This window comes from Oncorhynchus tshawytscha, linkage group LG05 (genome assembly GCF_018296145.1).
Source record: "Oncorhynchus tshawytscha isolate Ot180627B linkage group LG05, Otsh_v2.0, whole genome shotgun sequence".
Classification (NCBI taxonomy): Eukaryota; Metazoa; Chordata; class Actinopteri; order Salmoniformes; family Salmonidae; genus Oncorhynchus; species Oncorhynchus tshawytscha.
The window spans coordinates 63,002,531-63,024,660 of NC_056433.1; the positions used below are offsets into that span (position 1 = coordinate 63,002,531).

Here is a 22,130-nt window from a genome sequence, read left to right on the forward strand (position 1 = left end):
AAGTGAGAGCGAGCCTGTAGTCTCTCCTTGCTTACCCTCTCTGCATGTGCACATGCACACCCAGGCATGCATGCATACACCAGCATGCACGTGAAAACACACAAACAGTCCTCACCCCTCCCATCTCTCCCGCCTTTTCTTCCTTCCCCCTCTCTCTCTTTCCTCTTCTCTCCTTACTCACCTCCTCTCTTTCCTCTCCCTCCTTCCCAGATTGTATAAATATCCCTGAGTTGTTGAGAGGGACTCAGAGACCTGAGGACCCTGACCTGAGAAACAAACAGACCAGAACAGAAAGAAGAGAGACAGACAGGCAGCAGCAAGAAAACAGACAGACTAATCAGAGAATAAGAAAAATTATCTGCTGTAACACATAGAGAAAAACAAGGAAAAGGAAGACAGTTGGGTAAGAACTAGGTGAAAAGATAGAAGGGGAAATTACCACAGCTAGAGAAAAAGGAGAAGGGTTGAAACACAGAGTGGTGGAAGAGAGACCCTGAAGACAGAGAGTGTGAGAGAGCAGAAGAACGTCTAGTCTACATCTGTGTGTGTAGCTGTTTGTATTCACCATGTGGCTGCTGCTTAGCGTGTGTGTGTTCTGTCTGCTGGGGTGCAGTGAGGGGCAGGACCGTGCCACTCTCTGGAGGGGGAACGACCACAGCGGGCGCTGCCAGTACACCTTCACCGTGCCCAGCCCCAGTGAGACCAGCTGCTCCCCTACAGTCTCCGGAGGACCAGAGATGGAGGGGCTCAAGGCTAGACTCAGCCTGCTGGAGGTATTGGTGGCCAGGCTGACTGGAGGGGAGATAGGGGGTCCTGGGGCTGGGTCCCAGTCCCAGGCTGGTCTCCAGGAGGCTCTGACCCAGGCTATGGGAGAGAGGATCCTGCTGCAGGGAGAGAAAGAGCGTCTGGAGAGAGATGTGGAGGGGCTTCAGAGGAGGATGGAGGAGATGAGGAGAGAGACGGAGAGACTGCAGAGCAGACCTTGTTACCCACAACCCCCTCTGTTGCCACCCAGCATCCCACTACAGGACAGTGGTCTGCGACCTGCCGGAGGTGAGTAACAACATTCTCTCTGTCTGTTCTCTCTTCTGCTAGGGTCGGAAGTTCATAAGATTCCTGATTAAGTGGTGCAAACTATATAGACAGACTGTGTTGTAGACAGACTGTGTTGTAGACAGACTGTGTTGTAACTGTAAGTGTTCTCCATTCCCTCTATGAGACCTATTTTTATAGATCCTGTGTCTTGTGGTTTTATAGTGAGTCAGGAGATTCTGAGTTAACTGGAAGAGCTGAGTAAAAACATGACCCCACAGACCTGTGTGTGCATATGGGTGGGCGTGTGTGTGTACATGTCTGTGTTTGGGCAACACAAGCAAAGATGCAGAAGTAAGGTCAGGTTTCTCAGCTATCGGTCTGTTTTAAAGAGCAGAGGGAGGGAGAAGGTTCTAGAAGACAGCCAGCGACAGACAGGATTAGTCTGGTATTTACGACCAGAACCTTCTCTATGATGGTGCTTCCCTGAACTTCCTACATTACACGGGGAGGGGGGTTCAGTCTCACCTCCATCTCACCTTAGGTTTGATGACGCTCAACTCTGTGTGTGTCTTGTAAAACCGAGATAGCCTTAAACCGTAAATCCTCCTTTGCTAAGATCCTATACACCACCTCCATATCCCAGAGCAGCCCTATTGGAGCAGCCCTAAAAGGAGTTCATATATTTCATATAACATCTTGGCCATGTTCTGTTATAATCTCCACCCGGCACAGCCAGAAGAGGACTGGCCACCCCACATAGCCTGGTTCCTCTCTAGGTTTCTTCCTAGGTTTTGGCCTTTCTAGGGAGTTTTTCCTAGCCACCGTGCTTCTACACCTGCATTGCTTGCTGTTTGGGGTTTTAGGCTGGGCTTCTGTACAGCACTTTGAGATATCATCTGATGTACGAAGGGCTATATAAATCAATTTGATTTGATTTGATATATTTCCCTGCATGGTTCTGTGGCATCTGGTTAGATCCTCATGTAAGCACCTGCAGGCTGAAACATACAGATAGAATGCTGGGGGAGCACCATACAGCTCCACACAAATACACACACCCAGGGGACAGACATATGGAAAATAAATCACAGCCAGAGAGAAGGAAACATGAAAAGGGAAGAGAAGAGTGAAAAGTAAAACAATTACAGTGTTTCCTCTATATTCATATTCCGCCACTCCCAAAATATGACAAAATAAAATACACGTTCAATATTTCTGCCAAGACAAGCTTTTCAAGGAATTTTGCACAATTTTGGCAATTAAGCAATTTTTTGATTTACCCAGATTCAGATGAACTCATGAATACCAAGCTTGCGAGCTGTTCCCATAGACTTCCAGTCATTGCGCTAACGATATTTAGCAATGGCTTGCGAAACTACCTTCAACTTGTGTGCATGTGTGTGTGCTCGCATATGTGTGGTGAGGTATGGTAACGGGGTCCTTGGTTTTAACAGCCATCCGCTCAACAAACACAACATAAATCCCCAGCTGACCTTGGCTGATAGATGGGTAAGATTAGAACACCTCTCTGGCCCTGTAACAGGCCATGCTTTATTCATGTCTCCTTTTATTGTTTAACTCAATGGGACTTCCTGGTTATATAGTGGGTAGCTAGGGCTGGTCAGTCAGAATTAGGCATATAGAAGATGAGGTTGATGGTTAACCAGGTGAACTGAAATATGAAGTGGATTTCATATTGGTTCTAAAAATATCTGTAGCGACTGACTCACCTCTCCCTAAATATATTTTGTTACATTCATTTTCTAATGGGTTTTGAAGAGACCTTTGTTGTAGAAGAGATTTTATCAACAGCAGCCAAGGCAAGCGACCCATTGTGAGCATGTCTGCATCCAAGAACAGCTCTGCTACACAGCAACATTGAGGTGGACCGACACGTGCTGAGAGACTGACACTGAGGGAGACAGAGCAGAGCAGCCTTCAACCAAATTAGAGCCTTTTATTTCTTAGCTCTAATAACTGTAATAGCACATGGTTAGGGCTGATTAGGCCGTTGTCAGAGAGTGTGCATGTGTGCGTGTTCATATGTTTTGGTTTTTCAGTCTGGGGATCTTGATGTTCTGCCGGATATGCCCTGATATCCAACACACACACACACACACACACACACACACACACACAGACACAGACACAGACACAGACACAGACACAGACAGACAGACAGACAGACAGACAGACAGACAGACAGACAGACAGACAGACAGACAGACAGACAGACAGACAGACACAGACAGACAGACAGACAGACAGACAGACAGACAGACAGACAGACAGACAGACAGACAGACAGACAGACACACACACACACACACACACAGACACACTGACACACAGACACACAGAGCCAGAGGAACAATATGCTCTTTCTTGTTTACTTCAGATGCTGAATGACCTGGCCCTCTGGGAACACTTATGTAGTTCAGGGAAGCAAGACTCTTCCCCTCACCCTCCCTTAGCCCTTTCACCCCACCACCCCCCTCTCCCCATACTCATCCACACAAACACTCACACACAGAGAGAAACAATATGCTCTTGTTTACCTCAGATGATGAATGACCTGGCCCTCTGGAAACACTTATGTAGTTCAGGGAAGCAAGACTCTTCCCCTTACCCCTTTCACCCCACCACCCCCTCTCCCCACACTCATCCACCCAGAAAGCATCCATTGACTCTGGCCATACAAGGCATGAACAGAAGCAAACAATAATGGACATTCTCATTGTGTAAGGTCAGGCTGTACTTCCTCCATTTCAAAACCCCTTTCTTCTGTTTTGTGCCTGTTGAACTTAGCCCTGGTCTCCCCCCTTCAAACCCCACACCTCTCCTTCTCCTCCAACTTTACCCCAACCTCACCCACTCTCTCCATCAAAAGAGGAAATCAACATCAGTTTCCAGATGCTAAGGCTAACACGTTCTGCATCATTATCGCTCTTTAGGAGCCTGTAAACCCTTCACACACATGCCTTGTACCATTACAAGGTCATAAACACATTAGCATCCATCACTGTTGTAGACCAGTCACGGCTGTTGTTTATCAACACTTCTGAAGCATTAAAAAACGATCAATTGTAATGGTTGTCTGAGGGGCTGAAAGACTGAAGGGAGCAGGAGAGGGTATGGTGCAGAGGGGATGGGGATTGATGGGTGAGGCTTGGGCTAGTGTTTGGAGTTGTTCTAGTTGAACTAAACTGGTATGAGGAATTGCTATCTGTGGCAGCAGGGCAGATGGCGGGGGGCTCCATGACTGAAGGTTGTGTGTATGTGTGTGTGTATCCTACAGCCAGGCCGACTCCACAGTAGCTGGGAATCCACTCAGGAGTGTTTTTTTCCTCCTCTTACATTACCTGCTGTCAGTAGTATTGCCACAGACCCCCGCCCAACACACAAACACAGAGATACCCCATGGCTGGCTGATGGGGGCTGCTCTGGCCTCAATGGTCATTGCATGGTCGGTGATGGTGCCGTCAGTGTGACCGTTGTGTGTGATACTAAATCCAGTATGTGTTTGCAGGTGCTGGTGTTCTCTCTCACCTGGTTTCCAGACCTGGAAGACAATGGGACACTGGCAGCCTGAGAGGTATGGCGTCTTCTGTAATACCACTGAGTGTGTGTTTGCATGTTCGTGTACATATCTTATTTCAACAGAATGAATATAGCTTAATAAAAAAGTAAAAAGTACACAATGAAGACCGTGTCCAGTGTCATGGACAGATGTGCCAGGAGATCGTCTTTTAATGATTGTTGGTTTGATGCAGTCATCACACCTGCAGCTGGAATGTGTCAATGTGTCGCAGGTAATCCATCAGGGGTAGATTGTGGTAGTCCCCCACAAGCCGCTTTACCTTCTCCAGGCTAGTGCAGACTCTCTCTGGTGATGGTAGGTTGCCAGCGAAGTACTGGTCCAGTTGAGGTTCAGTCAGAGCCTGTTGTTGTTGCAGGGCATCGATGAACTCCAAAACGGTGGGGTGTGTGGCACCAACAAGAGCCCCCGAAGGCCTGATGCTAGTCCTGGTCTCCCCCTTCAAGGGGAAAAAATGTTGGTTCAACCACTGTGTGCCCAGTGGGTTGTTGGTCTTCACAAAGTCTTGCTGCTTGACAACATCATAGTAGTTCCACATTTCTGAAATATACATAGAGACATTAGACACCATGCAATGCTTTAATACTGTCATAATAATAAATATTAGGTCTATAGGTCCTCCTGTTCAAAAGGCCACAGCTTACTCAACACAAACACAACCGCCGAACAGGCATTCACACGTCTGGGTCTCCAGTTCCTCCTTCAAAACCAGCCAACCCTCTACAATCTCTGATCCGCACTTGGCATTGTTGTGTTCTCCCGCTATCTTAGTGATACGCCTGGCAGTGAGGTTGATGTGACCTTTGCACTTGTACTGATCATAACTGGTAACATAAACCCCCTCACTCCAGACCCAGCATGGCAGTATGGTGGTAATCCAGTGCTCCAGGAGTTGAAGGCTGAAGTGACTGAGATTCCTGCTCCTAGTCCTGAGGGCCCAGAGGACAGCACAGGTGAGACACACACCTGAACACACAGCTGTCCTGAACACCCACCTGGAGTATCAAATAGTTCATTAACCTGACGCGGTCCCAACAGACCCATTATTATTACACAGTAACCCCCTCTCCCCCATACAGCTGACCCACGGAATACCAGGGCATATATTAGGGCATATATTAGGGCAAATACCAACACCAGAGCATGAAACTGCATGTGTTTGTATATTTAGTGCCTGACAGGGAACGAGATCCATTGAAGCTCTCTGAGCGCACACACCATTCTCACACACACCATTCTGTCTTGAATATTCTGAATGTATTTTAGGAATTGGTAAATTTACAGCAGCCTGATCATTCTCTGAGTGAGAGACTTGAAGTGGTGAAGGATTCCTTCCTGCATCTGATCAGCTGCTGCCTTACTAACTCTGTACCTAACACACACTCATCGGGTATGTCAACCCAACACGCTGTAGACCTACTAGGTCTCTACTGACTGATGATCATCTCTCATATCTTTCAGAAGCCATGACTTCTTCCCTCCATCCCCCTATCCAACAACATGATTTACTACAGATCATCTCTCATATCTTTCAGAAGCCATGACTTCTTCCCTCCATCCCCCTATCCAACAACATGATTTACTACAGATCATCTCTCATATCTTTCAGAAGCCATGACTTCTTCCATCCATCCCCCTATCCAACAATATGATTTACTACAGATCATCTCTACACACTCCTCTTCCTCTCTCACTCACTCACTCTCTCACTTCAATTTAAATTTAAATTTACGGGGCTTTATTGGCATGGGAAACATATGTTTACATTGCCAATGCAAGTGAAATAGATAATAAACAAAAGTGAAGTAAACAAAAAAAAATATACAGTAAACATTACACTCACAAAAGAATAAAGACATTTCAAATGTCACTCTCTCTTACAGGGTGCATCTCAATAGTCTAAAATAGACACCTCTAACAACTGCCCCCCTCCCCCTCCCCATCTCTCACTTAATGTCTCTAACTGCCCTCCCCATCTATCTCTTAATGTCTCTAACACTCCCCTCCTCTCTCACAGGCTGTGGAGAGTTGATATCAATAGGTGAGCCAGTGTCCCATCGTAAGGCTGACAGTATAGCTGGTAAGTACGGGGTGTGGATGCAGGACCCAGAAGCTGTGGCGCCCTATGGAGGGAAGATGGTGTGGCGCATTGATACAGTGGGGTCAGAGGTCAGACAGCTCTTTGGTTACGAAGACATGGATCAGCTCTCTAAAGGCTTCCCCTCCAAGGTGACTGACTGGCATGGGATAGTCCTTGAGGCTAACCTTAACTACAGATCTAGGATCAGATTACCTTCCCCCTAACCAACCTTTACCTTAACCATGATAACATATTGAGGTATAATGTAAAGTGTGACCATTGACCAGACTGTATTATCATTATCTATCACAAGGTGTTGCTGTTACCGGAGCCAGTGGAGAGTACTGGAGCGACTCTGTACCGCGGCTCTCTGTACTACCAGCGCCGCCGCAGCCGCACCCTGCTGAGGTACGACCTGGTGTCTGAGAGCATCGCCGCCCGCCGAGACCTGCCCCACGCTGGCTTCCATGGCCAGTTCCCCTATTCCTGGGGGGGCTACACCGATGTGGACCTGGGGGTGGACGAGCAGGGCCTGTGGGCTGTCTACAGCACCAACAAGGCTAAAGGAGCCATAGTGGTGTCCCAGTTGGACCCACACAGCCTGGCGGTGAAGAGGAGCTGGGAGACCAGCATCAGGAAGACCAGCGTGGCTAACTCCTTCGTCATCTGTGGTCGTCTGTACACAGTGGCCAGCTACACGGCTCCCAACACCACCATCAACTTTATGTTTGACACAGCTACTGGCCAGGGGAAGGAGGTGGCGCTACCCTTCAGGAATAAGTACCGCTACAACAGCATGGTGGACTACAACCATGCCCAGAGGAAGCTCTTCGCCTGGGACAACTTCCACATCGTGTCCTACGATGTCAGGCTGGGCCACCAGTAGAGCTGAGGCTTCTTCATACAACCCAAAGACTTTCTATGTCTGTCCTTCATAGACTGACAGCTTTAGAGCAGCTCATGTGGTGGTAAGTTGTTAGTGTTATTCACCACCTTCATCAATGCGTAGGCCTAGTAGTTACCATAACTGGCCACTATAGTGATTGAGATTTAAAATTATTCTAGCAAACCCCCTGCAGGTATCTTGTTTCTGTGGAAAGGCAATTGCTGTGGCACGGTCCACAAATATGTTTATAGAGGAATTATTTTTCTACTGTTTGGTCATCAGAGTAGTGCTTTCATTGTATTTCATGTATAGTTTTGAGAAGGGGATTGCGGGCAAAGCCAACATTATCAAGTCTACTGCTCTCACACATTAGTGATCATACAAGGTCTAATGTGTGTACTGTGTATAAAACTCATTCGACCCATCTGTCCTGTACATAGTGCCTCTCCCCCCCCAGTAGGAAACATTTTCAGAGACAAACTTGCTGCTCTCTAGCTCAGCATGTATTGAAATATTGCATGTTCCTGTGCATTGTACTTCTGTATATTAAATGATGTACAAATTCATACCAATGTCTAATAAAGACGATCTATTCTAAATAATAGTTATCTGTAAAAATCAATAACTTCTAGATTCTAGGAGGATGATAACTCAATCGCATACCGTTTCACTATCATAAGAAGGGGAAGAAATGGAATCAGTCACCAAATAGCCCCTATCCATCCACTGCTTCCATCCATTCAGCTTTCAGGTCTGTGAACACAGAAGGAAGGCCTTGGACCAAAGAGGTCAATTATGAAGAGCATTCCTTCACAGGTCAATATTGACTGAAGACTCCATTTTAGTGGAGGTTGATGTGTTAGTGCAGTTGTTTTCCCCATCAGCTGCATTCATGAATGTTTTACACAATAAAACACACGTCAACTCATGGGACCTTCACCAGAGAAGGGGGAGACAAGACGAGGGGAAATGAGTGGAGAGGAGGGAATTGAAGTGTGAGAAACAGAAGAGAAAACATTCACTGTGTTCCTTCCGTAAAGAGAAATAAAACTAAGGATGGCAGAATGTTTATGGTTTATTATACACTTCTCTTGGGGCACTCCAGACACACTCACAGAACCTGCCTCAGTAACACATCACATATACAGTATGAGTATAGTCCTGGTTTGGAGTCTGCACTTTAGAAAGCAAAAGTCTTGGTTCTAAACCCACATAATCCAGGTTGGACAAAGGACACAATACATCTGGAGTTCTTCCAGTTTAAGGAAAGCATATAGAGTGCCTTCAGAAAGTATTCAAACCCCTTCACTTTCCCCCACATTTTGTTGTGTTACAGCCTGAATTTAAAATCGATTCAATTTAGATTTTGTGTCAGTGGCCTACACACAAGACTCCATAATGTCAAAGTGGAATTAGATTTTTAGAAATGTGTACAAATTAAAAGCTGAAATGTCTTGAGTCAATATTGTATTCCACCCCTTTGTTATGGCAAGCCTAAATAAGTTCAAGAGTAAAAATATGCTTAACAAGTCACATAAGTTGCACAGATGCAATAATTGTGTTTAACATGACTGACTACCTCCTCTCTGCACACCACACATAAAATTATCTTTAAGGTCTCTCAGTCAAGCAGTGAATTTCAAAAACAGATTGAAACACAAAGACCAGCAAGGTTTACCAATGCCTCACAAAGGGCACCTATTGGTAGGTGGGTACATATTAAAAAGTAGATATTTAACATCCCTTTGAGCATGGAGAAGTTATTAATTACACTTTGGATGGTGTATCAATACACCCAATCACTACAAAAATACAGGCGTCCTTCCTAACTCTGTTGCCTGAGAGGAAGGAAACTGCTCAGGGATTTCACAATGAGGCTGTGATAGCAGAAAACTGAGGATGGATCAAAGAAATTGTAGTTACTCCACAATACTAAATGACAGAGTGAAAAGAAGAAAGCCAGTACAATTTTTTTATTCCAAAACATGCATCCTTTTTGCAATAAGGCACTAACGTAAAACTGCAAAAAATGTACCAAAGAAATTAACTTTATGTCCTGAAAACAAAGTGTTGTTTGGGGCAAATCCAACACAACAGCACCATTCTACATATTTTCAGGACAATAATCTAAAACACAAGGCCAATTATATACTGGAGTTGCTTACCAAGACAACATTTAATGAGTGACCTAGTTACAGTTTTGACTTAAAACTATGGCAAGACTTAAATGGCTGTGTTGTAATGATCAACTAACAACTTGACAGAGCTTGATTTTTTTATATACTAATTTGCATATATTGTACAATCCAGGTGTGCAAAGCTCTTAGAAACATACCCAGAAAGACTCACAGTTGTAATCACTACCAAAGGTGATTCTAACATGTATTGACTCAGGGGGTTGAATACTTATCGAATCAAGATATATTAGTGTTTTGTGTTTTATAAATTGATTTAAAAAATCTTCAACTTAGACATTGTAGAGTATTTTGTGTAGATCGTTGACAATTCTTTTTCAATTTTAATCCCATGTGTAACACATCAAACTGTGGAAAAAGTCAAGGGGTGTGAATACTTTTTGAAGGCACTGTATCAAAAGCACCACTATCTCAATTCAACAACAGAATTGTTTGATTGGCTCAGACTCTGATACCCATAAGTCAGAGTAGGTAGAAGCTGCCCCACCACTGATACAGGGTCAGATTTTGTATCCCTCTAATGGTTATGTGATCTGATGCTAGATCAGGGGTTAATAGCCATTTCTTCTTCTTGCTATCTGGTGTGCCATTGTCCTGAGAGGAGAAGTGTTCAGACATGGCTGCCAGAGCTTGATACCGATGGGAAATGGTGTTCTTCACCTCCTTGGGTAGCTCAGCATATCTACAGGGATGATAGAGAGAGAGAGAGAGAGAACTTACAAATCATCAGTGAAACTGGGAATAATCACTATCATTAGTTTCCGTCAATTGGTTCAATAAAAGTCTGCCTGGAAACAGGGGTCCCATCCAAAGTCTCTGGGCCTCTAGGCTCTACAATGTAGCAGTTCAGATAAAAGACATGTACAGTACCAGTCAAAAGTATGGACACACCTACTCATTCAAGGATTTGTCTTTACTTTGACTATTTTCTACATTGTAGAATAATAGTGATGACATTAAAACTATGAAATAACACCTACGGAATCATGTAGTAACCAAAAAAAGTGTTAAACAAATCAAAATATATTTTATATTTGAGATTCGTCAAAATAGTGTCATGATGTGGCCCTTTCTGGGTGTAAATTGTGGCTCCCTGTACATTTCCCAGCTGTCAGGTTTACATCTAAATATTGTGAAACATATGTGATTACTCATTAAACTATTTGTGAAAAGATCAAATCACAATTTATTTATATAGCCCTTTGTACCTCAGCTGATATCTCAAAGTGCTGTACAGAAACCCAGCCTAAAACCCCAAACAGCAAGCAATGCAGGTGTAGAAGCACGGTGTCTAGGTAAAACTCCCTAGAAAGGCCAAAACCTAGGAAGAAACCTAGAGAGGAACCAGGCTATGAGGGGTGGCCAGTCCTCTTCTGGCTGTGCCGGGTGGAGATTATAACAGAACATGGCCAAGATGTTCAAATGTTCATAAATGACCAGCATGGTCAAATAATAATAATCACAGCAGTTGTCGAGGGTGCAGCAAGTCAGCACCTCAGGAGTAAATGTCAGTTGGCCTTTCATAGCCGATCATTAAGAGTATTTCTACCACTCCTGCTGTCTCTAGAGAGTAGCACGTCCGGTGAACAGGTCAGGATTCCATACCCACAGGCAGAACAGTTAAAACTGGAGCAGCAGCACGGCCAGGTGGACTGGGGACAGCAAGGAGTCATCATGTCAGGTAGTCCTGAGGCATGGTCCTAGGGCTCAGGTCCTCCAAGAGAGAGAAAGAAAGAGAGAAAGAGAGAATTAGAGAGAGCATACTTAAATTCACACAGGACACCGGATAAGACAGGAGAAGTACTCCAGATATAACAAACTGACCCTAGCCCCCTGACACAAACTACTGCAGCATAAATACTGGAGGCTGAGACAGGAGGCGTCAGGAGACACTGTGGCCCCATCCGATGATACCCCCGGACAGGGCCAAACAGGAAGGGTATAACCCCACCCACTTTGCCAAAGCACAGCCCCCACACCACTAGAGGGATATCTTCAACCACCAACTTACCATCATGAGACAAGGCCGAGTATAGCCCACAAAAATCTCCGCCATGGCACAACCCAAAGGGGGGCGGCAACCCAGACAGGAAGATCACATCAGTGACTCAACCCACTCAAGTGACGCACCCCTCCTAGGTACGGCATGAAAGAGCACCAGTAAGCCAGTGACTCAGCCCCTGTAATAGGGTTAGAGGCAGAGAATCCCAGTGGAAAGAGGGGAACCAGGCAGAGACAGCAAAAGCGGGTCGTTGCTCCAGAGCCTTTCCGTTCACCTTCACACTCCTGGGCCAGACTACACTCAATCATATGACCCACTGAAGAGATGAGTCTTCAGTAAAGACTTAAAGGTTGAGACCGAGTCTGCGTCTCTCACATGGGTAGGCAGACCATTCCACAAAAATTGAGCTCTATAGGAGAAAGCCCTGCCTCCAGCTGTTTGCTTAGAAATTCTAGGGACAATTAGGAGGCCTGCGTCTTGTGACCATAGCGTACGTGTAGGTATGTACAGCAGGACCAAATCAGAGAGATAGGTAGGAGCAAGCCCATGTAATGCTTTGTAGGTTAGCAGTAAAACCTTGAAATCAGCCCTTGCCTTAACAGGAAGCCAGTGTAGGGAGGCTAGCACTGGAGTAATATGATCAAATTTTTTGGTTCTCGTCAGGATTTTAGCAGCTGTATTTAGCACTAATTGAAGTTTATTTAGTGCTTTAGTGACAAAAGATGTGATGTTAACCTTTAAATGGGAGTATGGGTTTTTCATATGAAGTTAACCAAATCAATGGCCACACCCACGTGAGCATGGACATTACGTCGGCGTCATGGAACTGCCCTTTTCTACTAAAACGTATAAAATCCACTCCTGATGAAATTCACACCAGACCACGCACACCCCGGTGTAAGCTAACAGTCTGACTATGTTATTAAATTATTGCGCGCTAACGAGCGTCTGCGTTGCCAAGGGCTAAAATAGAAGTCAGTTCTATTTCTGACGCAGTTCGTGCTGCAAGTCATACCTCGCCCATCTCCTCATTGGTTATACCCACATGGGTGACTAAAAGACGAATGAGGTCAGTGGCGGTAATGCACCTAATTTATGAAAGTTGCCAATCGCATTATAAAGTCAAGAGAAGGAAAAGCCTGGAAGGATGAGATGACTAGAAATGATTTGGTTGACCGTTGGCTGATTTTCCTTCACTCTGTGGTCCAACTCATCCCAAACTATCGCAATTGAGTTGAGGTCAGGTTATTGTGTAGGCCAGGTCATCTGATGCAGCACTCCATGGCTCTCCTTCTTAGTCAAATAGCCCTTACACAGCCTGGAGGTGTGTTGTCATTGTCCTGTTTAAAAAGTAATGATAGTCCCGCTAAGCGCAAACCAGATGGGATGGCGTATCGCTGCAGAATGCTGTGGTAGCCATGCTGGTTAAGTGTGCCTTGAATTTTAAATAAATCACTGACTGTGTCACCAGCAAAGCACCCACACATCACCTCGTCCTCCATGCTTCACGGTGGGAACCACACATGCGGAGATCATCTGTTCACCTACTTTGCGTCTCACAAAGACACAGCGGTTGAAACCAAAAATCTCACATTTGGACTCATCAGACCAAAGGACAGATTTCCACCGGTCTAATGTTCATTGCTCGTGTTTCTTGGCCCAAGCTAGTCTCTTCTTATTATTGGTGTCCTTTAGTAGAAGTTTCTTTGCAGCAATTCTTCCATGAAGGCCTGATTCACAGAGTCAAAAAAGTTGTCACATGGGCCGAAAACAACAAGTACAGTGGAATGTTTACTTACAAGCCCTTAACCAATAATGCAGTTAAGAAAATATCTAAAAAAGTAAGAGATAAAAGTAACAAATAATTAAAGAGCAGCAGTAAAATAACAATAGCGAGGCAATATACAGGGAGTACCGGTGTTGAGGTATTTAAACTGCTTCACTAATCACTCCTCTCTCTCTCTCTCTGCTCCTCCAGGTATGATCCTGTTTTGTTTGTTCCTTTGTAGTTTTGCATAGTTTTCACTCAGTCATTCACACACACGGATCCATGCATCCCTGCACTTTACATACACCTTACATTATGATACTTTCACACCTCATTCCTTTTTCTTTGTTTAAAGTTAATAGTTCTGGTTTATAATAAAGAACCTTTTTGATTGGCCTATACCCGTTGTTCGCGTCCCCTCATTTTTGCCACAGGCTATGAGCCGGCCTGTGACACTATGCATAGATAACAGAGAGTAGCAGCAGTGTAGAATGGGGGGGCAATGCAAATAGTCTGAGTAGCCATTTGATTAGCTGATGGAAATTAGGTAAAAACTGATTTAAGTTTCCCTGCATTAATGTCCCCGGCCACTAGGAGCGCCGCCTCTGGATGAGCGTTTTCCTGTTTGCTTATGGTGGTATTCAGCTCATTGAGTGCGATCTTAGTGCCAGCATCGGTCTGTGATGGTATGTAGACAGCTACGAAAAATACAGATGAAAACTCTCTAGGTAGATAGTGTGGTCTACAGCTTATCATGAGATACTCTACCTCAGGCGAGAACAACCTTGAGACTTCCTTAGATATCGTGCACTAGCTGTTGTTTACAAAAATACATAGGCCACCACCCCGTGTCTTACCAGAGGCTGCTGTTCTATCCTGCCGATAGTGTGTATAACCCGCCAGCTGTATGTTATTAATGTTGTTGTTCAACCATGACTCGGTGAAACATAAGATATTACAGTTTGTAATGTTCTGTTGGTAGGATATACATGCTTTTAGTTCGTCCCATTTATTTTCCAGCAATTGAACGTTGGCTAACAGTATGGATGGCAAAGGCAGATTAGCCTCTCGTCGCCTGATCCTCACAAGGCACCCCGATCTCGTTCCACAAAATCGATGTTTCTTTCACCTATGAATGACAGGGATGAGGGCCTGTTTGGGTGTTTGGATTATATCCTTCCAGTCCAACTCATTAAAGAAAAATCTTTGTCCAATTCGAGGTGAGTAATCACTGTTCAGATGTCCAGAAGCTCTGATTTGATTTATTTTACCTTTATTTAACCAGGTAGGCAAGTTGAGAACAAGTTCTCATTTACAATTGCGACCTGGCCAAGATAAAGCAAAGCAGTTCAACAGATACAACGACACAGAGTTACACAGAGTAAAACAAACATACAGTCAATAATACAGTATAAACAAGTCTATATACAATGTGAGCAAATGAGGTGAGAAGGGAGGTAAAGGCAAAAAAGGCCATGGTGGCAAAGTAAATACAATGTAGCAAGTAAAACACTGGAATGGTAGTTTTGCAATGGAAGAATGTGCAAAGTAGAAATAAAAATGGGGTGCAAAGGAGCAAAATAAATAAATTGATTAAATACAGTTGGGAAAGAGGTAGTTGTTTGGGCTAAATTATAGGTGGGCTATGTACAGGTGCAGTAATCTGTGAGCTGCTCTGACAGTTGGTGCTTAAAGCTAGTGAGGGAGATAAGTGTTTCCAGTTTCAGAGATTTTTGTAGTTTGTTTCAGTCATTGGCAGCAGAGAAATGGAAGGAGAGGCGGCCAAAGAAAGAATTGGTTTTGGGGGTGACTAGAGAGATATACCTGCTGGAGCGTGTGCTACAGGTGGGAGATGCTATGGTGACCAGCGAGCTGAGATAAGGGGGGACTTTACCTAGCAGGGTCTTGTAGATGACATGGAGCTAGTGGGTTTGGCGACGAGTATGAAGCGAGGGCCAGCCAACGAGAGCGTACAGGTCGCAATGGTGGGTAGTATATGGGGCTTTGGTGACAAAACGGATTGCACTGTGATAGACTGCATCCAATTTGTTGAGTAGGGTATTGGAGGCTATTTTGTAAATGACATCGCCAAAGTCGAGGACTGGTAGGATGGTCAGTTTTACAAGGGTATGTTTGGCAGCATGAGTGAAGGATGCTTTGTTGCGAAATAGGAAGCCAATTCTAGATTTAACTTTGGATTGGAGATGTTTGATATGGGTCTGGAAGGAGAGTTTACAGTCTAACCAGACACCTAAGTATTTGTAGTTGTCCACGTATTCTAAGTCAGAGCCGTCCAGAGTAGTGATGTTGGACAGGCGGGTAGGTGCAGGTAGCGATCGGTTGAAGAGCATGCATTTAGTTTTACTTGTATTTAAGAGCAATTGGAGGCCACGGAAGGAGAGTTGTATGGCATTGAAGCTTGCCTGGAGGGTTGTTAACACAGTGTCCAAAAAGGGCCGGAAGTATACAGAATGGTGTCGTCTGCGTAGAGGTGGATCAGAGACTCACCAGCAGCAAGAGCGACCTCATTGATGTATACAGAGAAGAGAGTCGGTCCAAGAATTGAACCCTGTGGCACCCCCATAGAGACTGCCAGAGGTCCGGACAGCAGACCCTCCGATTTGACACACTGAACTCTATCAGAGAAGTAGTTGGTGAACCAGGCGAGGCAATCATTTGAGAAACCAAGGCTGTTGAGTCTGCCGATGAGGATGTGGTGATTGACAGAGTCGAAAGCCTTGGCCAGATCAATGAATACGGCTGCACAGTAATGTTTCTTATCGATGGCGGTTAAGATATCGTTTAGGACCTTGAGCATGGCTGAGGTGCACCCATGACCAGCTCTGAAACCAGATTGCATAGCAGAGAAGGTATGGTGAGATTCGAAATGGTCGGTAATCTGTTTGTTGACTTGGCTTTCGAAGACCTTAGAAAGGCATGGTAGGATAGATATAGGTCTGTAGCAGTTTGGGTCAAGAGTGTCCCCCCCTTTGAAGAGGGGGATGACCGCAGCTGCTTTCCAATCTTTGGGAATCTCAGATGACACGAAAGAGAGGTTGAACAGGCTAGTAATAGGGGTGGCAACAATTTCGGCAGATAATTTTAGAAAGAAAAGGGTCCAGATTGTCTAGCCCGGCTGATTTGTAGGGGTCCAGATTTTGCAGCTCTTTCAGAACATCAGCTGAATGGATTTGGGAGAAGGAGAAATGGGGAAGGCTTGGGCGAGTTGCTGTTGGGGGTGCAGTGCTGTTGACCGGGGTAGGAGTAGCCAGGTGGAAAGCATGGCCAGCCGTAGAAAAATGCTTATTGAAATTCTCAATTATGGTGGATTTATCAGTAGTGACAGTGTTTCCTATCTTCAGTGCAGTGGGCAGCTGGGAGGAGGTGTTCTTATTCTCCATGGACTTTACAGTGTCCCACAACTTTTTTGAGTTAGTGTTGCAGGAAGCAAATTTCTGCTTGAAAAAGCTAGCCTTGGCTTTTCTAACTGCCTGTGTATAATGGTTTCTAGCTTCCCTGAACAGCTGCATATCACGGGGGCTATTCGATGCTAATGCAGAACGCCATAGGATGTTTTTGTGTTGGTTAAGGGCAGTCAGGTCTGGGGAGAACCAAGGGCTATATCTGTTCCTGGTTCTAAATTTCTTGAATGGGGCATGTTTATTTAAGATGGTTAGGAAGGCATTTAAAAAAAAAAATCCAGGCATCCTCTACTGACGGGATGAGATCAATATACCCCGGCCAGGTCGATTAGAAAGGCCTGCTCGCTGAAGTGTTTCAGGGAGCGTTTTACAGTGATGAGTGGAGGTCGTTTGACCGCTGACCCATTACGGATGCAGGCAATGAGGCAGTGATCGCTGAGATCTTGGTTGAAGACAGTAGAGGTGTATTTAGAGGGGAAGTTGGTTAGGATGATATCTATGAGGGTGCCCATGTTTAAGGCTTTGGGGAGGTACCTGGTAGGTTCATTGATAATTTGTGTGAGATTGAGGGCATCAAGTTTAGATTGTAGGATGGCTGGGGTGTTAAGTGTTAAGCAGTTTAGGTCGCCTAGCAGCACGAGCTCTGAAGACAGATGGGGGTCAATCAGTTCACATATGGTGTCCAGAGCACAGCTGGGGGCAGAGGGTGGTCTATAGCAGGCGGCAACGGTGAGAGACTTGTTTTTAGAGAGGTGGATTTTTAAAAGTAGAAGTTCAAATTGTTTGGGTACAGACCTGGATAGTAGGACAGAACTCTGCAGGCTATCTTTGCAGTAGATTGCAACACCGCCCCCTTTGGCAGTTCTATCTTGTCTGAAAATGTTGTAGTTTGGAATTAAAATTTCTGAATTTTTGGTGGTCTTCCTAAGCCAGGATTCAGACACAGCTAGAACATCCGGGTTGGCAGAGTGTGCTAAAGCAGTGAATAGAACATGAAACCAAGGCTATTACGGTTACAGAAGTCGTCAAAAGAGAGCGCCTGGGGAATAGGAGTGGAGCTAGGCACTGCAGGGCCTGGATTCACCTCTACATCGCCAGAGGAACATAGGAGGAGTAGAGTAAGGGTACGGCTAAAAGCAATAAGAATTGGTCGTCTAGAACGTCTGGAACAGAGAGTAAAAGGAGGTTTCTGGGGGCGATAAAATAGCATCAAGGTATAATGTACAGACAAAGGTATGGTAGGATGTGAATACAGTGGAGGTAAACCTAGGTATTGAGTGATGAAGAGAGAGATAGTGTCTCTAGAAACATCATTGAAACCAGGAGATGTCATTGCATGTGTGGGTGGTGGAACTAATAGGTTGGATAAGGTATAGTGAGCAGGACTAGAGGCTCTACAGTGAAATAAGCCAATAAACACTAACCAGAACAGCAATGGACAAGACGTATTGACATTAAGGAGAGGCATGCTTAGTCAAGTGACCAAAAGGGTCCAGTGAGTGGAGAGGTTGGTTGGGGGTCACGGCGATTTAGACAGCTAGCCAGGCCATCGGTAGCAAGCTAGCATAGGATGGAGGTCTGTTGTTAGCCACCTCTTGCGTTCCGTCAGTAGATTAGTGGGGTTCCGTGTGGTAGAGGGGATTAATCCAAATCACACAACAACAAAACTAAAAACAATAGATATAGTTATAGAGGCCCAAGAAGAAAACATAATAATAATAATAAATAAATTGTCCGATTGTCTATTCAGATAGCAGCCAGTAAGACAGCTAACGGTTAGCAGGCCGCAGATGGGCGTTCAGGTAACGTCGTGACGGAGGAGCCAGCCGGATCTCCTTCGGGTAGATAACGTCGGCAGTCCAGTTGTGAAGGCCCGGTGGGTCTCCGCGTAGGCAGTAGAACGGGTCCGGATAGGTGACTGCAGCCCAGGAGTGATTGATGGAACTCAGGAGTGATTGACGGAGCTGGCTAGCTCCAGAATAATTGATGTTTGCTCCGGAATCGACGAAAGCCGATAGTCACATGGATAGCAGCTAGCTAGCTATGAGATCCGGGTATGAATGTCCAGAGAGCAGTTGAAATCCAGGGACATGGAGAGAAAAATTGGTCCGGTATGTTCCGTTCAGAGCCGCGCCGTACAAAACTGGCGATAGATTTTCGAGCTAAAGGATAGCTGATGACCCCAAACCGTGGTTAGCTGAATACTAACGATTTGCCAGTAAAGAAGCTAACTAGCTTCTGAACTAGCTTCTGGATTAGCTTCTGGGCTAGCTCCTGGCTAGCTTCTGGCTAGCTTCTTGGAGGATTACAGATTTTAGGTAAATAATACTTTTTTATAAATATAAATTGGTGAGGCGGGTTGCAGGAGAGTGTTTTGAAGATGAGTTGATGGAAAATAAAAATAAAATATATGTGAAAAAAGTTGTAAATATATATACAGGACACGACAAGACGAGGACAAAAGACGTCTGAACTGCTATGCCATCTTGGTTAAAAAAAATAAAAAATAAAAAAGACGTCTGATGTCTAGAAGCTGCTACCGTCATAAGAGACGATAGCAGCAACATTATGTACAAAATAGGTTAAACAATGCGAAAAATCTAACAAAATAGCACGGTTGGTTAAGAGCCCATAAAACAGCAGCCTTCCTCTCCGGGACCATCATCAATATTCAGTCTCCTCTGAACAGTTGATGTTGAGATGTGTCTGTTACTTGAACTCTGAAGCATTTATTTGGGCTGCAATTTCTGAGGCTGGTAACACTAATGAACTTATCCTCTGCAGCAGAGGTAACTCTGGGTCTTCCTTTCATGAGAGCCTGTTTAATCATAGCCCTTGATGGTTTTTGCAACTGCACTTGAAGAAACTTTAAAAGTTCTTGAAATTTTCCTGATTGACTGACCATCTTAAAGTAATGATGGACGGTCATTTCTCTTTGCTTATTTGACCTGTTCTTGCCATTATACGTACTTAGCCCTATTTGGTAAAAGACTATCTTCTGTATACCACCCCTACCTTGTCACAACACAACTGATTGGCTCAAACGCATTGAAGTAAAGAAATTCCACAAATTAACTTTTAACAAGGCACCGCAGTTAATTGAAATGCATTCCAGGTGACTACCTCATGAAGCCGGTTGAGAGGACGCAAAGAGTGTGCAAAGCTGTCATCAAGGCATTGATTTGTTTAACACTTTTTTTGGTTACTACAAGATATGTGTTATTTCATAGTTTTAGATGTCTTCACTATTATTCTACAATGAAGGAAATATTAAAAATAAAGAAAAACCCTGGAATGGGTAGGTGTGTCCAAACCTTTGACTGGTACTGTATATTAGAGCAAGCATGCAGAGATCTTCAGTGTGGTGGGTGTGATATTCTTACCTCAGTTATCCCTCTGAAGAGTTGTACCGGTTCCTCTTTTCCTGGACAGAAGGCAAAGGTACACAGAGCCCAGGCCGACTTATCCTCAAACCCAGCCAGCATCTTAAACTGACCTGGGCCGATGCCCAAAGGCATCTTAAGGCTAAGTTCATCATTAGAACCATAGGATCCTATATAATAAAATAAAAAACATCTTAAGGCTGTTCATCATGAGAACCAGATGATCCTATATAATAAAAAAAAGCATCTTATGGCTAAGTTCATCATTAGAACCAAACCGGGTCCTTAACAGTTCACACACGCTTACATAATAATTGGTAACTTTACATTTACTGTAAGTAACTATTCATTTATACATAACATAGGCTTTGTAGCTTATATGAGTCATTGCTTACCTTCTGGCTTCAATTTATTCAGGAACCATTGATAAGGTGCACTCACAGTCAATCTTCTTGGACACTAGTTTGTAGGGAAACTTGTCCCCCAGGATCTGAATCCCCTGTTGGTCAGGAAACAGAGCAGTATTTTAAATAGCATTGACTTTTAGTCAGACTGCAAAACTTCTGTAACTCAGGTAATGTTATCTTTGTACAACACATATCTCCATCTATTTGTTGTCTTTATTTAACTAGGCAAGTCAGTTAAGAACACATTTTTATTTTATTTTTTACAATGACGGCCTATCAAAAGGCCTCTTGCTGGGATGGGGTCTGGGATTTTAAAAATGTAGAAATATAGGACAAAACACACATCACGACAAGAGCCAACACTACATAAAGACAGAACTAAGACAACATAGCAAGGCAGCAACACAACATGGTAGAAACACAAAACATTGTACAAACATTATTAGGCACAAACAACAGCACAAAGGGCAAGAAGGTAAAGACAACAATACATCACGCAAATCAGTCACAACGGGTGGGTATAATTTGTGGAACCTTCCAACAGGAATCTGTTCCAAAAACTTTGTTAATAACAAGGATGCCAACAAACAACGCATACAAAGTAGCATGATCAACTCACCACGTAGCTTATTCTTAATGTTTGTCCATAGTTTGTCCATAGGCTACCAGAGTGAGGACAGACATTTTTCGGAATAAACCTGGTGAGTGGAAAAAGTAACAAAATTGCCCACTCCCTACCCGGTATCCTGTTCTGCCGCTATACAACTGTGTATGCGTTGTTTGTTGGCATCCTTGTTATTTACGAAGTTTTTGGAACAGATTCCTGTTGGAACGTTCCCCAAATGATACCCACCCGTCACAACTGTCAGTAAGAGTGTCCACGATTGAGTCTTTGAATTTAGAGATTGAGAGGAAACCGTCCAGTTTGAGTGTTTGTTGCAGCGAACTGAAGAGACGAGCGAACCAGGGATCTGTGTGCTTTCAGGACCTTAAATAGAATGTGACTGGCAGAACGGGTGTTGTATGTGGAGGATCAGGGCTGCAGTAGATATCTCAGATAGGGGGGAGTGAGGCCTAAAATGGTTTTATAAAGAAGAATCGATCAGTGGGTCTTGCGAGGGGTATACTCTGGACCCTGATCTCTCTTTTGAAGAACATATCAAGACCATTTCGAGGACAGCTTTTTTCCATCTACGTAACATTGCAAAAATCAGAAACTTTCTGTCCAAAAATGATGCAGAAAAATTAATCCATGCTTTTGTCACTTCTAGGTTAGACTACTGCAATGCTCTATTTTCCGGCTACCCGGATAAAGCACTAAATAAACTTCAGTTAGTGCTAAATACGGCTGCTA

At 44.3% G+C, this 22,130-nt stretch overlaps 1 protein-coding gene and 1 long non-coding RNA gene across 2 annotated transcripts; one reads left to right on the top strand and one right to left on the bottom strand.

The window, feature by feature from the left end:
• The first annotated feature begins 242 nt into the window (after positions 1 to 242).
• LOC112251082 (myocilin) lies at positions 243 to 8,203 on the top strand. Its single transcript, XM_024421767.1, has 5 exons — positions 243 to 1,053; positions 4,565 to 4,630; positions 5,485 to 5,586; positions 6,651 to 6,862; positions 7,027 to 8,203. Exons 1-5 carry the CDS (start codon positions 567 to 569, stop codon positions 7,597 to 7,599), a joined length of 1,440 nt encoding a protein of 479 aa, XP_024277535.1. The 5' UTR covers positions 243 to 566; the 3' UTR covers positions 7,600 to 8,203.
• A 1,396-nt stretch (positions 8,204 to 9,599) lies between these two features.
• Positions 9,600 to 21,972, bottom strand: LOC112251084. Its single transcript, XR_002953612.2, has 4 exons — positions 21,396 to 21,972; positions 20,765 to 20,868; positions 20,370 to 20,539; positions 9,600 to 10,476 (listed from the first exon to the last, which is right to left on the bottom strand). It is a non-coding gene; the product is annotated as an uncharacterized LOC112251084 (long non-coding RNA).
• Between the last annotated feature and the right edge of the window lie 158 nt (positions 21,973 to 22,130).

What these genes read in the sequence shown, in the direction of transcription:
- LOC112251082 (XM_024421767.1), top strand. Translation starts at nt 567, where the DNA reads ATGTGGCTGCTGCTTAGCGTGTGTGTGTTCTGTCTGCTGGGGTGCAGT. An exon ending in TGGTCTGCGACCTGCCGGAG is followed by an intron (nt 1,054 to 4,564) that starts GTGAGTAACAAC and finishes ATGTGTTTGCAG; the next exon opens with GTGCTGGTGTTCTCTCTCAC. An exon ending in GGACACTGGCAGCCTGAGAG is followed by an intron (nt 4,631 to 5,484) that starts GTATGGCGTCTT and finishes CCCTCACTCCAG; the next exon opens with ACCCAGCATGGCAGTATGGT.